Source organism: Lethenteron reissneri, chromosome 25, assembly GCF_015708825.2.
Source record: "Lethenteron reissneri isolate LAM-NWPU_2019-01 chromosome 25, ASM1570882v1, whole genome shotgun sequence".
Lineage (NCBI taxonomy): Eukaryota > Metazoa > Chordata > Hyperoartia > Petromyzontiformes > Petromyzontidae > Lethenteron > Lethenteron reissneri.
In genome coordinates this window covers 12,889,702-12,906,516 of record NC_083803.1, presented here as the reverse complement: position 1 = coordinate 12,906,516, position 16,815 = coordinate 12,889,702, and the positions used below count along the sequence as shown (strand labels likewise).

The window sequence follows — 16,815 nt, the reverse complement described above, 5'->3', positions numbered from 1 at the left end:
CGCCACTGATGTTAGCCGTGACTATGTATTGCACTCATCGTGAAATACAAATATATATGCACACAATTCCATGATTTATCCACTGCTGGATGAAGGCATGTCCATTTCGTCGTGATCCCTCACGATTCTGCACCACCACAATCCATCCAGCTTGTGCCCATGAGCCGATCCTATTGTGCATTCTCCGTAGCATGTTTGTTCAACTTCTTTCGCCCCGTACGTAGCCGACCATGCTAATCGGAGGAGCGGAGGTGCAGTGCTCACCCTCTCCGGTATTTTCCCTCTTTTCGATGCCATTCTATCACCAGCCGCGTCCATCCATCATCCCTTCTAGACAGTGCTCCTGGCCAAGGCTTATTACATTACTTAGGCTACACAGCGTATATGTCTAATTTGCATTAAAAAATTGTGCCTGCCCCAACGTCCTGCCTCCCGAAAGCAGGAAACCCCCTACAAGCCACAGCCCATGTGACGCGGTTCATGCGGATGATGTAACAAAGCTCTGAACATCACCTCCCGTCCAGTCGCACACGTTGGAGAAAAGGGGTGGGACTTTTTTTTGTTACAAACTATATTCGTGTTATCCTATGAGTCGCATAATCAACCCGATAAAAGCTAGAACAATTGACGAGTTTAATGATAATATAGCCCAGCCACACTTTGTTATTTCACACAGTTGCAGCAATTGTGTGTATAATACTACAGTTTGGAAAATGTTGTATTGGTACGCAGTGTACGCATGCATTTTTGTTCCGCACTATCTACTTCTAGAAATTGAAAGAAGAAAACAGGAAAAGCCAAATTAGTTACAGTGGCTGCAACATGCAATTTCCTTGGGTGGACATGGACTTGTCACCACTCATTCTGCTAGATGACCTTCGAGTGCATAGCCAGCAGTCACTGGGAATATGGGACAAACTGTGATTAGGAAAATGCTGCCAGATTTATGTTGCTTTGCATCCAATCTGATTCCCTACGTAATCACCTCCCCTCTACCACTGAAAAACATTCCCGATAATCACGAGCAACATATTCATCAGTGCTGTTTACCCAATGTCAGGAGGATGTTCCTAGCACAAACCTCTGAGTGATGGTTATTTGGATGGCCAAAAATAGACGAGGTTCAACACATGGGTGCATTAAAATACAACAACAAAATGCGGAGAAACTCTAAATTGCGGCAAAAAAAATATTAGTCAGCACGTTTTGCTGAATCGTTTTTTCATGTTTGTCTTTATCTTCATTGTTACTGTACAAAGCTCAGTTCATGCGGCAGTGTAGGTAAAAAAACGGTGCAAAAGCTCTTAGAGAATTTGCCGCTACATCACTGCCAACGGCAGTGCCCGCAAGTTTAAATGTGGGAAGCAACAGTTCGCAACTCGTTATAACTCGCGTGTTGCAGGTTCATACCGAGCAGTTCGTAGAGCGTGTTTAGGATCTCCTTCCACGCCTCCCCGGCCTCCTCCCCAGCCACGTCCGCAAAGTACGCGGCACTGCTGTACACGCTGAGCCGGTCGATGCAGTCCAGCACCAGCGTGATCATGCCCTGCGGAGAGACCGGCGCGAGAGTCGGTGCGGAGGAAAGCCGGTTGTTGGCGAGAGAGACGGTTCTCGGAAGGAAGCCCAGTGCTGCAGGGAACATGAGCGTTGTGTTCGAGGAAGATTGGTTCTTTGGAAGTAGATTGGTGACGGAGCCCAGGGTGACAGGGGTGAATTATCTTCTTGGTTCTTTCGGTAAAGTCACGTAGAAGGGAATAATAAAATAATAAAACATAATAAAATATTCATTCAGATGCTGTCTTTCCGACAGACCTGTTCTTCACCTGAGGACGGCTGCTTGCGTTGTGGCCGAAACGTCGTGAGAATTATTTTATTGTTTTATTTTTATTATTTTATTATTTCCCTTCTACGTGACTTTACCAAAAGAACCAAGAAGATGAATCCCTGCAGTCATGAAAGCTTTAAATCGAAATTTAGGGGTGAAGTATTTTTTGTTACGCTTTTGTACTCATTAATAAAACATATTTTATCTGGAAATCCGTTGATATGTAACATCTCGTTTGCAAGGATGTCCAGGGATAAGTGTTGGAGGGAGATAAAGGTCGAAAGGGGATCGACGCTAGACAGACATTGGTGTTGCTGGGAGGCAAATGTTGATGGATATGAATGTTGGAGGGATACACGTGTTGGAGGAAAGGAAAAGCTAACGATGAGGGAAATTGAAAACATTGGGATAAGGGGAAGTACTGGAGCTGACATACAAAGAGAGGAAGAGACAAGAATGGGAAAACGAGGTACATATAGATGTGGAAGTGCTTAGGATCACACAATGGAATGTCGAATGGGCCTCGGGGTACGTATCGAGGATGAGTAGAAACAAGAACGAGAGCGGACAATGCTGCTCCACACAGCATGGCACACAGAAAGAAAATTCAGTCCAGGCGACTGATACTGAAACCCCAGGAGGCACAGGCATAGCTGGTACTCTGTTGAGTACATGGTGGGGAGTAAAACAATGGGAGGGAGGAACCGCAAATACAAAGTGAGAAGCGGGATGCTTACGTTTCAAAGTTACCTACCTTATTAATCCAGCCGAGTGACACTTTTATTAAAATACCCATAAACACCGATGGAAGGTAATGAATTCAAATCCTGGTCAGACGTCGACAGTCCCTGGGTAAACAACTGTATTTAACAACACTAGCTGACTAAAATGCATAACGTGGCTCCTGCCATGGGAATGTGGATGTTCCAGAACTATCTCAGGTTCCACCAATAAGAATGAGCACCTCGCAATGTTGGTCTGAGCGAGGAGACATCGTTTTCACCAAGTAGTCATTAAATGGTAATGTCAACAAACATTAATTATTGGTTAGTGAAATCGTGTTTCACGAAACTAAAGTGCATTTTATATTGCTTTAATATTTAGTAGAACTTTTCTTTATTAATTTACAGAATTAATATGAAAATTTACGACTCATTACTGCTCATTACGATGAAAGGCGGTATATATTTATAATTATTATTATACACATGGCATACTTAACTAAAAACACGGAGCAAGGCTTTGTGGCCCCACTGTCATGAATAAGAATCTGTCAAAAATCGTATCACGTTTCTTTATGCAAGCAAAATACATTTCTTACACATATTAACTATCAAACATCGGGTATTAGTAATTTAATCTCGTCATAGTCGTGCCAATTATTATTTTTGGAAGTTGTTTTGCTCAGTGTACTTAGCTACGTACGGTGCGAAAAAAGGTCAACATACATTCATAACCACACAGCCAGTGAGCATTCCACCCAGAAGTTACCGAGTTATTTATGTGCGGAAAATGGGAATTAATAAATTATAGCCTCACGCAATATGTTCATTAAATACCCTAAAGCACCGGGTGTTATAACAACAACAAAAGCTTCACTATACCTTGGTACCACCATAGCCCAAGATTAATTGGCAAACATAAATTCGTAAAAACAAAGGTAAAAAACAGTGAATGTCCTTTCCCAATGCAATCTGATGTCAATTCAGCCTCGCCGCAGCCAATGCACAACCTCACTTAACGTGTTTGCTCAACAGATGCGCCCCACACACAACTGACAGGGGAAATTTGTCGGCATTGACTTCTGAAGCGCTCGAAATCCGAGTCAAAGTCGAAGACAATAAAATCGCCCAAAGCAGCGTGGGGCCGTGCTCATCTCCTACGATGGCTGTGACGCAGTGACGAATATTCCACACTCCTATGGTAAGGGGGCCAAGTATGTCCACAAGACACTGCTGGCTTTCCCACGAAGTATTACTCATTTTAGCAGAACCAGCTGAATGGGGCGTTGATTCTAACCCACAGCGCGCCCCCCCCCCCCTAGCTGAAGAACACTTTGTATTTTGGTCACAAGATAATCAGCAACGGCAGCAGCAAACCTCCAAAAACAAAATAACCAGCAAGTGTTCATTAATCTAGCTGCTGTTCTATCGTTAATCACGCTAAGCAGGCCGGCCCGGCAGGGAAGCTGACACATTGGCGCTAACAGGTGGGGCCTGTGGGTTGCCAGCGCCCGTCAGGAGCAGCTGTATCGTGTGGCGGGATCAATGGGGGCCAACGCGACCCTCGCGAAGCGAACGTACCCGTGACCCACGACGCACAGCATCGGGACAACTCGTTCACAACCGGGCATGGGGCTAAAGTCGGGAGATCAAAGGGCTAAATAATCTCGTTTGCGGTTTTATTTTTTAAATCAAAAATTAAGTCCTTCTGCGATTGTAATTATTACTCTTTAGCTAGCCAGGGTTAAAACTCTTCAGATTCTGGGAACTTTTCCAAGGGATCTCTGGCAGGATGACGGCGGTACATCAGATTCACATCAAATCATAACCAATTTGTCCAATTACAACACATGAAATATAAAAAATATGAAGGGAATAAAATTACACAATCGTTTTTTTTTATGTTGCAACACAATCTAAAATGATTAGAAATTACGTTTGTGGAAGGCAGTAACTGAACTGGACACTTGTGAGCACATTTTGAATTTTGAATATTTTACTGACATCGTTTGTAAACGTTTGACCTGATTCCATCTTATACGAACTGCTTCCAATTGGATGGTGCTCAGCAGAGAAAACTCTACGGCCTAACTGAGGGAGCCTTGAGTGCGAGATAGACCTCAGAATCAAAATCTTCATCTATCCTGGAGGAATTCCGATGAGCCATGAAACTCTTTTTCACGGATGTCCAGTAGAGATGAGATCCATGAGAAGATGTCCGATGAGGCAGATGAAAAGAGACGGGTACAAACTAGCAAGTGGAAATCATCAAGAATGCCCAAAGTAAATCTGTGAATGCTCTTTGGTTCTTTCGGTAAAGTCACGTGGGTAGAAATTAAATCAAATAAATCGCGACGTTTCGAACGCAACACAAGCACCCGTCTTCAGGTGAAAATCATGCTGCTCACAGCACGAGGGAGCGGACATCTTGCTGCTCGCAGCAGACATAGCAACTCTCGCGATTTTCACCTGAAGACGGGCGCTTGTGTTGCGTTCGAAACGTCGCGATTTATTTTATTTTATTACTACCCACGTGACTTTACCGAAAGAACCAAAGAGTATGGATTCCTGCAGTCACGAAAGCTTCAAATCAAAATCTTTGAATATTTCCACGAGTGCATATCTGCTCATGTGAGGGAGGAATCATTGGTGGTTATGGCCAGCTACTCCAAAGGATGACCACTGGTGCAATGGCCATTGCAAGTAGAGGTTACCCTCACTTTATGCGGGTTCGATTTGTGCAATTTTGCGTAAATGAAGCCAACTTATTTCCAAGCAATATCCACTTACGTGCGGCATAAATTCAATCACGCGCGGCTGTGCGGTTTGATGTGGGAAAACACTGTATGCGCAACTTGAAAGGCAGCCGTCTCATAGGGTTTTGCTTGTTGCACCCTTTTCCTGGAATGCATAAAGCGAGGGAAACCTGCAGTTGTTAGCCATTTGGTGGACATTTTGGAGTGCTATCCTCTCGTATGCAGTTTCACTCAGGGATGCTACAAATACGATCTCTTCCTTTGAGTTTTGAAAAATAAGGCTGAGTTTTGAGTTTGAGCTCATTGTGTTTGTTGCACGGATGATCCCGTTCAGGCAGTTGCCCGCCTATTTTAGAAGGAAGATCCGCAAAGCTTGTTTATGGTACCGCGAGACAACCACGTCACTTGACCACTACGGATGGCAGTGGGGAAGGGGCAAGAAGAGAGAAGTGTGCAACAACCTCCCCCACAAGCACACGGTGATGGAGAGAGAGGGAGACTGAGAGGGACCAACAGATATGAGACACAAAGAGAGGGAGAAATACACTGACAGAAGTACAACGAGACACGGAGAGATGAAACAGAGCGACAATTCAACTTCGAATAGGGCTCCAAGCCAAAGGTTTGGAAGACATTTCCAATGTCCCTGTAAATAACTTTGGCGAAGGTGTGTCACATTGTGTGACTCCCCTTCTAATATATATTTTGGAATGTCCTTAGTGAAATCGGTGTTGCTGTTCCATTGATATAAATGGTTTTTATTATTTCTGAATATATTTCATTTTGGCATTGATTCGTGGATGAATCATTTTCCTCATCTGCAAAGGCCAGGCACACAGGCATTTGAATGAATTCCGTGCTTTTAGGACAAGATTGACAATCTGTATGTTGTTCATGGTAGAGAAACCTTTCCTAAAACCTACCCTGTACGCATGGTTGGTTGGCCTAAAATAAATCATTATTTCAATATTCCATTCCCTCTGATGACCATTTTTGAACAGCAAAATGATTGTGCCATACTTTGTTAGCTCTTTGTCAATCCACTGATGAAGGAGGGCCCTCTGCATGCCATGCGGTTTTGAGGGGGGAGGGGTTATTTAACCACATTTCACCACAGCAGTCTGTGAGGCTTGGCGGTGGTGGGGAGCATAGATGGCAGAGCGTAGACGTACAGCATACAAATCGATTTTGATACACTGCTTTCTGACGCCAACGTTGAATACCCGAAGCCTTTGACACCTGCGATGTATGGCGGTTGCCAATCCAAAGACGACTCGCCAGAGACTCCAACCTGTGTAGTTTCTGAAATCTTATGAGCTCTGGCACAGTCTGGGTGATTTGGTTAAAGGCAGAACTATAAAACCTACAATATATAGCAGCCGGTTCGACACGGAGAACGTGTGGCCATTACAGAGCAAATCGTTTTAATAGGAATGCGCATGGTTTGGCAGCCAGGTTTTGTGGGTATGAATTGCTGGATATTATGGCAGGCAGTGAGACAGAGTGTTTGTATAAGCAGGAAATAGATGAAGCGATAACAATAAGTATTATTAGTAAAGAGAAGGCATGTTTGTAATTAATCATGGATCTAGGGCTCCATAAAAATGTTAGTTCCATTCGTTTTTATAACAGAGACTTTACATATTTCATAAATTCTATGGTATTAAACTGATAATAGATTTTTTTTCCCCCCCTGTGTGTTTTTATTTATAGAGATATATAGATATAAAGGAGGAGTTAGCCATGTGGCTCAGGGCGCTAATGTAATCGTCAAAGCACTGAGGTGGCACCACTAAAATCCTGCAATTTGAATCCAGGCCTCGGCCACTTGTATTGAAACGATTTTGCCAAGCACAGTTCAATAGACAGTCTCAAAGTGGCCACTGATGAGGGCGCAAAAATCCATCGCACGTATTTTGTCTTTCACTCCATTTAGCCTTAAGTATGAGGGCTAAACTTTGTATTTGTTAAATTGCCGCCGTGTATTCCACCTGAATGGCAATGTGCGAGACAACTTGGCTCGACATCTGAAGTTCAAATCAGGTTAGAGGTCAACTAAGTCAAAAGTGTCTGTCTAAAGAAGTGTTGGGTCCCCCACCATGGAAATGTGTAATTTCTACCACTGGCTTCAATCGTTAATATGTGACTTCATTGTTCGTTTGAGCAAACGTTTTTTACTTTTTCAAATTGATCCGCATGAGGTGAACCACTCTTCGCAGAGCATGGAGGAAGTGACAGTGTTGGGTGCATCATGAATGAACACTGGCACCGTCTTCAGAGGGCATTCCCAGACTGGATGTGGGCACACTGGTGGCTGATGGTATAGATCAATAGACACGCTCATAATTCAATACACAGTCCAGGCAAAGAAGCTGAACTCGCTAAAAGTTTGACATTCCGAATCATATAAATCAACACGAGCGCCGTTAATTTGTCCAAATGACAAAAATGGATACGTTGATTTACGTAATGACTGCTTAAGTGATATAAACATTTACGATATAAATATTGTCGCATCACACAGGAATGCCCCAAGAAGAAATGTATCGGTTGAGGTCATGGCAGCACACATGACCACCAGGCTGTTAGGGTGGAGGAGATATAAGAACTTGGTATGATGATGCAGTGTTCTCATGTATTTATACGTTCTGACGAATCATCACCGATTACGTCCCATCAGCAAAACTGTGAAGCCGGAGTCGACGTGAAAGCATCTCCAAGTGCAGTCAAGTGTGTGACAGTGTTCATGTCTATTGGAGGCAATGAGTCAGTGGTGGAAATTCCACATTCTCACAGCATGGTTCAGTCAGTTTCACCATAGGGCACAATTTTGAAAAGAGGAATGAAGGACTGAGATGACCCCTGATCAGGATTTACAATTGTGCGTTGACAAGGTTTGGCAGAATTAAATTGGGATATTGTTGGTTTCAGAAAGGTTGCCACTTCTGAAGACTGGCAACCTTTTACATTATAGAGGGAAAGCTGATGGTAATTATGGTGGAGTGGGATTCCTCAAGGGAATCTAGAATCTGACGGAGCTTTAGGGTTCAAGGAATCATCGGAAGTTATATATTGGAACATCCGCATTTTGGAACATGTTATAGCACGTCATTCCAATTCAGCCAAGCAATATCACAACATACGTATGCACCTAGCCCTACAAGTGTAACGTGGAATCCATACAGGACTGGCTTTGTGGGAAATCAACGGTGGTTGTAGTAAGGAGAGGCTGGTTCCCACCAAGTGAACATGGAATTTCTTTGAATATCTCACAGTTACAAATTAAAATGAGCACCACTCCACACTTATTTCAGCAGGGAGACATTTCGGCTTGACTTTAGACTTGTATCCATAGAGTAGTCAACCACAACACTCGATCAGTCCGCACAGCTACTAAACAAAAACGGTTACAATTGCCATCCCATTTGCCGCACCACCACCACAATGAAACAAGTTGGTCAAAAGCCTCGGACCGATATATCAAAACAGCGAGACGCTAACATTAGCCAGTCGGCGGTACAAGAAATGCAATCGTTTTCAAGAATCTTCCAGCATAAGCCGTTCCCATCCCGATATAGCGTCCCTCCTTGGCGGCACTGCCACTCCCTCGTGATGGAACAGCGTGCCACCTGTTTCTGGACGGTGGAGACTTAACGTGATGTGCCGCACAGGAAGTGTAACCGCAGTGCTGCGTCCCGCCGAGGTGGGATTAAGACGCACGCAAAGGCGCTGCCACCGCCCCCCGCCTCTTTGTGCCACACCACGGAGCAGAGGAGGCCTTCCTTGATTTCGATTTAAAGCTTTCGTGACTGCAGGGATTCATCTTCTTGGTTCTTTAGGTAAAGTCACGTAGAAGGGAAATAATAAAATAATACAAATAAAACATAATAAAATAATATAATAATAAAATATAATACTATATTATATAATAATATAATATAATAAAATAGTTTTATTGTTTGCTTTATTTTATTTTATTATTTCCCTTCTACGTGACTTTACCGAAAGAACCAAGAAGATGCCTTCCTTGATATCAATAAGAATAATGATGATGACGACGAGTCAAAGCATCTCTCTGCTCAGACGGTGGACAGCGCTCATGTATTCCGGCAGCCCTACGAGGAGGTGGTGGAAATTCCATATTCCGATGGAAGGGGCCAGTGTGTCCATAGAATCACTAAAATCGTGCTTCATACGAAACTGCAATCATTGCATGCATCGGAAAAACGGACGAGAGATTAAGTTGACACCTGACTGGGATTTGAACTTGCGATCTTCCCAATCGTAAGTCAAGCGCTCAAACCACAGTCCCACGCAGGCAACGGCGGTAAATCGGCTGGGAAGTGATTGAGGCATGAATGAGGGTTTCAGCAGCAGTGGCATCAGCAGGAGGAGGAGGGTTAGGGGTATTGGCAGAAACGGGAGAAGGACGCACAAATAGTTTTGCAGGCTCAGAAACATGAGGAGAGAAAGTTAATATGAGGGTCAACAGGACCATCAAGATTATCGGTGTCAATAGCGCATGTGACCCATTTGCCCCCTCTGACTGCTTCAGCAGAATCCTGAGAGGTTGGTGGTGCTCGAACCAACGGTGGCAACCACTTTCTCCTGTGCCCATCAGTGCACCATGTAACCGTGTTCCCACCATTGGCGAAGTCGACTTTTGAAACGTTATCTGTTATGGAGAAGTGTTCGGGAAATTGAGTTAACAGCCCCTCTTTCAATTGAATGCTGGATGAAGGCTTCCCCACTCCACGCCAGTTAATGGGGATGACTTGACATATTACTCACTCCAAATATTATCTGAACTCGGGAATTGAACTGAGGTGGCCAAATTCACAGTGCAGTGTGCTAAACACTGCGCCACCGCTCCCCTCAGAAGGAGCATAATGTCATGAAGAATTTGTGGATTTCGTGTAACATATGTCCGCTTTTTTATTTGCATTTTATTTTCTTAAAATGAACGAGCAATAAATTGATTGAACCTAAAAAATTATTGCACTTCATTCTGAGTGTAGGTTTTTGGTAAGATCTGAGTATTTACCCACCTCTGCTATTCTCACTTGAATGTAAACCTTTGACACCATCATTCCCCTTTTTTGTTTTCGGATTGTATATGTTTTTTTAAACAGAAGTAATTTTCAAAGCAATCAACCGGTACATGCTAAATAAAAGTAATATGATTACATACTATAAGTTGAGTAATAATACGGGTTTAACAGCACCTGCCTATGGGTAATTTTATGAACACAGCAGGCAACAATGTTTGTAGCTCACATTCCAAGGTTCGCAGGTTTACATCCTGGTCAGGAGTCAACTCAGCCTGTCATCCTTGCAAGGACAATAAAATAGATACCGCCTTGTGGGAAGTGCACAGTTGACGTGTCATCCGATGGAGACTGGCTTCTGCCGATTGAATTTCCACCACCACTGGCTCAAAGTGGCGGTTGAGATGAATGCCGTCCCCACACTCGTTTGAGCAGGAGAAAGAACTCGCTCACTCGACGTTTAAACTCTCCGACATCTCTCTCGTGCGACTCCAGCTCACCTCCTCCTGGAAGAGATTCTGCCGGTTCTTGAGCGCGCGCAGATGGTTCTGCTGCTCTTCATGCTCCAGGTCATCTTTGGGCGGCTGGAAGTAGAGGATGAGGTCCTGCAGGCTCAGCTTGACCCCCTCGATGGGCAGCTCCACGCCTGCCCCACGCCCTGCGGACTGCAGAGCATCCAGCCCACTAGGTGGCCAGGAAGTGGGCAGAGACCATCATTTAATAATAATAATACAGTCGACCCTTCCACATCGCGCGGGTTAGGGGCGCAGGCCCCCCGCGATCTGGAAAACCGCGTGACATGTTTTGGTCCCCTTGGCGAACGAAACGAGCACCTCCAGCCGGGGGGTTCGGAGGCGGGGGGGGGGGGCGCTGTGAGCCTTTGCGTGTCGTCTGCTGGCTTTCGCGTTCTTTTACCAAGCTTAATTTTTTTTACTAAATGTAACTTTAAAAAAATGTGTGTATATATATGGTATTAAAAGATTAAATACATTAATATTATACAGTGCTGTACATATATTTTATGCATTTATGAGTTACTAAACTTTTTGTGTGTCGTCTGCTGGTCTTCGCGTGTCGTCTGCGGCTTTCGCAAAACTCCCAAAAAATGCCCATTTAATTTATTATGCCGACCCCGCGATATATCGAAACCGCGATGGAGAAAGTCGCGATGCCGAAGGGTCGACTGTAATTTGATTTGATATAGCGTCATTCATGATATTGCATCCCACAACGCTGCACATCAATTAGCCAGTCCCTTACGCAGATAATACAAAAACAAAACCCCACTACTTAGCAAATAAAACACACAATTCAGCCAAGCAATATCACAACATACGTATGCACCTGGCCCTACAAGTGTAACGTGGAATCCATACAGGACTGGCTTTGTGGGAAATCAACGGTGGTTGTAGTAAGGAGAGGCTGGCTCCCACCAAGTGAACATGGAATTTCTTTGAATACCTCACAGTTACAAATTAAAATGAGCACCACTCCACACTTATTTCAGCGGGGAGACATTTCGGCTTGACTTTAGACTTTGTATCCATAGTGTAGTCAACCACAACACTCGATCAGTCCGCACAGCTACTGAACAAAAACGGTTACAATTGCCATCCCATTTGCTGCACCACCACCACAATGAAACAACTATGACATGAGGAAGGAAACAGAGGTTGGTGATACAGATGCAAAAATAAAAGAAGAATGAGAAGAAAAAAAGGGGCACAGAGGGTTAAAGTGTACTAACTGTTACCAACAGTAAATCTTCACTCTGGACCCATCACATTAGGATTTGTTATTTGAGGTTGATTAGACACAGCGTAAAACGTTTTCAACAACGATTTCTATTTGACCACAGTTGCCACCGCACGTGCTGACGTTTAGCCCGATTAGAAATAATGCGAGTTAATATCCAACGTAAAGTGTTTAAAATGTACAGCGGTGATTTTTTTTTTAATCTCTTTGAACGAGGTCACAGGAGAATGTTAATTGGATTCGATATGAATAAAGTGAAAATAACTAAAACATTGTTAAATGCATTAAATTGAATCATGCAACGCATTCACGTGTGGATGGGTGCTTACACAGCTAATGAAACACGCGTTTAGACTATTTAGATTATTTTGCTGCTATAAATGCTCAAATGATAAGCCACTTTGTTGAGCTACCATTTGTGGCCAAATTGCTTTTGAAATATAAGTTAATACCTCAGTGGGCTTTCTCTGGTAGGATGGAGATGGTTTAGTTGTATCTGTATGTGTTTGGGTGATGTGTTTTACCTTGCTTGTACTTTTGCACGACTTTTACTGTTTGTTGTTGTAACATTCTTACCCGCCCCAACTTTATAGCTCATCGGATTTCTCCACTATAAATAATGATTCTGATTTGCCCAAGTCACAGCACTGAGCTGTTGAGATTCAGCGTCCATGCCCTGGGTGTGTTGCTAAATAATAAGCCAGGCTCTCAGCCACCAATGAATGCATGGTTCAAAAATTTCCATCGTAAAAACGTGGTATGGCACTTCAACTCAGTGAAGCTCTCCGCAGTTGAAGACTTATTCGGCAGAGCCACTTATACAATGACTTACTTGTGCGTACATCTACGGGAGCGTACAATATTAAAATTGTGCAATGTATGTGCTATGCAAACAACCATTAAGAGAAATTAATGACTTGTATATCCACATGTGCAGTGCGTATCCTAAAATAAATGTAAAACAGTTTTTTTATTCGAATGTGGGTGTTTTTGTAACGTCTCTAATTAAAAACGAGATGCTTTAACATAGCAGGTTCACGTCCGGGTCATTAAAGTGCATAACGAACATGTTTTTTTTCATTGTTTGCTACCGTTAATCCAATTTCGAATAAAAGAGTAGAGTTTAAAATGCAGCCGCGTAGCTGCGAGGTGTTGCAGCTCTGCGATTATTCCCCATTGACCTCTTAACCCCCCCCCCCCGGCACGGCCTTCTCCACGAGCAGCGTAGGTGGCAGGCCTGGCCGCAAAAAAAGCAGAGGAGACTTCTCGCTTACGTAGGCAAATTAATCAATGCGATGACGGCAATTAAGCAAGCAATTTGCGCAACGAGCGATTGGTTATCAAAAAAAAAAAGCGTGCGTGCGTAGAAAAATGTATTACGTTTGTGCTGTGACGCTGCTTTGCAGAGGAGACGTTTTGCCTGTTACTTTCTGGGCATGTTTCTCCTCTCGGAAGCATTTACGTAGAGTGCTGCAGGCTGAATTGCGTGGCTATATTGTTCGGCTAATGTTCGGCAAAGCTCCAGGTGGCTTACCATTACAATTCACACACAAAAAATTCACCGCATGCAGGATGCGGTAGAAATGCTTTTCTGCAGCGCGGGACGTGATGCATTTTTGTCTTCTTGCATTTACGCCAGAAAGCATTTCGCTAATATCATCCATAATACAGGTTTTTTGGGGTTAGATCGCGTGAATATATAAATGTGTCGTTAAAGCCGCCACCACCCGACACAGCCAATTAGAGTAAGGTTTGTAACGTAAACAGAACATGCCAATTCGTTACTAGTACAGCACACCGGTGTGTTGGAGAGCAAAGCTTATATGACGTCTACAGAAAAGGCCTTGGTGAATATTGACATATGTTTAAGCTTATATCACACCAATAGTTTTTTTACAACGTCCCATCAATATTCATTATCATCCTGGATTGGACACTTGCATGATCAAAAGTTCTCCGTATAATAATTCCCTTCATGCTTTTAGGTGATTAGCTTTAAGATCGGAATTGCAGTCGAGCACGAACATTCAATAGCTTTCGCTGTAAATAAGATTTAAGTGCATAGGGGAGAGCCGCTTCCTGGATATATTTGGTTGACAAACAACTTACTTTTGCGCGCATTTTTTGTCGTAAATTTCCTACCAATGACGCGGTGGAAAAGCGTCTTATAGCACAATGTAAACGATCTTTTGAGCAGACAGAAAACGTTAGCAATCCTCTGCAAACATTTCTGAGGTGAAGCCAAAAACGTAAACCATCAACTTGCATGACTGAGCAGTCTCACATTGCTTAATCTATATAAACATAAAACGTATTACTGACAACCTCATGAATGCAATTGTTGTTTATGTGTGACATGTTATTTTTCTGTGATTCATATTCCATTCGTCACATCTTGCTTTGGTTTGGGCTCATCAGTTAAGACCAGACCACAGTTGTAAGGGAGCATTGAACAACCTTTAAACCAAACTAATATCTCTCCAAATAACTACTGCTAAACTTGACGAGCCCACGCGTGAACACGGTGGCCTGTTTGTTTGTTCGTCTCTCTGCAGTGACAGTTATTCAAACATAATCTCATTTCAACCCCGGTGAAGACGAACTTGCAAGATCCACGCAGTATCGACAAGCACTTTAAGTTACATTATAATATGTCTGTTGTTCATACCAGAGGGAACACACATGCAAAACAATGGCTGTCTTACACAACCTGGTAAATGCAGTCATTAAATGAAAAAAATAATTAGCATCCTCGGTAATACAATCACAGTTTGGTAAATAACAATTATTTTCTCCTATTCATATACAAACACCGACAGACGTTTAATTAACGTGTGAATATCAATGCGATGTAAAACAACTAAGATACGTTTGAGAACAGCCTATCAAATGGGAACAGTACTACGGAATATGGACACAATAATTGTATTGTGAACAATGTGTGTGGGAGTTGGAGTCTGTGGCAACCAGAGTACCCCAAAGGCCAGTTGAAAACGGAGGGAATTTAATATTTGAAAGCAAATGGCTCATCCCATTCTGCATCGTCATCCGATCACCACAATAGATATTATTTGTGCATCTTGCGAATAATTACAACCACATCGGTGACGACTGACTGCTGTGATATCAGCTGACCTGAAAAAATCACAAGGTTGCGAAATAAAATCCTGGTCAGGTGTCGACTCAGCTCATCAAGTTAACTGTGGTAATCCCTGGGAGACACTGGCCATTCCTCAGAGTATCGCAACGCAACAATCCATCTAGCTCCCGCAACATGAACTGATCTGATCGCTTCATCTCCGCTTGAGTTATCCCCTTGGGAGTCTTTCCTTCGATGGCTGAGATTTCAACGTCAGTCTGATCCACCAACTACAAATCCTCGAAAGCTGTGTGTCTTCCTCAAGCCTGATTATCTTCCTTAACGGCCAATATGATATCCCTAATTTAAATTTCTTCTCTGAGCCATAACGCTCATTATTCTGTCTCTCGGTGCAATTGCAAACATGTAAGTGCCCACACGTTACTTTGGACACATTTCACAGCTATTATTAAAATGCATTTGTTAGTGTCCACATTTATAATCTGTGTCAAAGTGAGTATTATACAATTATTGAAACTTTCACAAATAGGCATTACATAAAAAATTGTATTGTAAAGTTTTTATCATCTAGCTCAGTCACCCTGCTCTCCCTCACTCACCTCTTTAATTAATTATTTTGATTGCGTATTTTGACTGCGCACGAATGTGAAATCGTAACTGCTGCTCTGCATCTACATCGGCCATACGAACAAATTAAGAATTCGTGTTTGTTGATGCCCACACGACTGCACCCACCTGATGAAGCCATTGAAGAGGTTGGTGGTGCATCGGATTACGCGGGCCGTGCGCGACTCCTCGTGCCGAGAGCGGGACAATGTCAACCCATCGTCCATGTGGCCCTCCTGGTGCATGATGGCCTGCAGGTTGTGTGGGAGGGGAATGGAAGGGCGTGCGGGGTGCAGGGGGAGGGGGGCGGCAATGGGAGAGAGCTTGGCCAGGCTTCAAGAGTCGAGCACCGATTTGTGTAAGAACCAACTCGTCGTCAGATAATTGTGGACCGATGCTTACTTTATTGAGGGCGATATTAGCACGAAAAATTCAGTTTAATTGATTGAGATAACACGGGGACACTTCGGGATGCATTTGTAAGAAAATTTGGGAGATTTCCTATTTTGAAATTTGAATACCATCCCATGTTGGCAGCATTAGCAGCTTTGGCGAAATTGCCCGTCAAGACCAAGTTAAGCGATTTGCTGCTCAAACAGCACTAGCGTGACACTCATCTTCTTTGGTGGCCCTGAACCAGTGGTCAGCATTCCACATTCCCATGACGGTCTCTGCATTGGGTAATGATCTGCCCATAGAACTCCGCCTGAGTTCCAGGATTCTACCTTTTAAAAATACACTTTCTTATTTTGTAAGATATCTCGACTAATTTTGGAGAAATTGGGTAGATAAGAGTTGTTTTTATTAGGGGGCAGGTGTCATTGGTAAGTGTGTTGAGCATTTTGAAGACGATACCATTACCATGCCTCATCACTGAGATATTATCCCGTGTGTTGTGTTTTTGTTACTTTTATTGCAAGTTGTTTTCTTATGCTGTACAGCGCTCTGAAACCTCTTTGTGGCATGTTGCCCTTCATAATGTTTTTCAAATGAATAACAAATC

General features: G+C 43.3%; 1 protein-coding gene across 1 annotated transcript in view; it reads right to left on the bottom strand.

Moving 5' to 3' along the window:
• LOC133347254 (ryanodine receptor 2-like) overlaps positions 1–16,815 on the bottom strand; it is a 323,764-nt gene that overhangs the window by 209,755 nt on the left and 97,194 nt on the right. Inside the window, 3 exon segments of the mRNA XM_061559372.1 lie at positions 1,411–1,546; positions 10,852–11,035; positions 15,942–16,063. Of these exon segments, the coding sequence (XP_061415356.1) occupies positions 1,411–1,546; positions 10,852–11,035; positions 15,942–16,063 (442 nt within the window).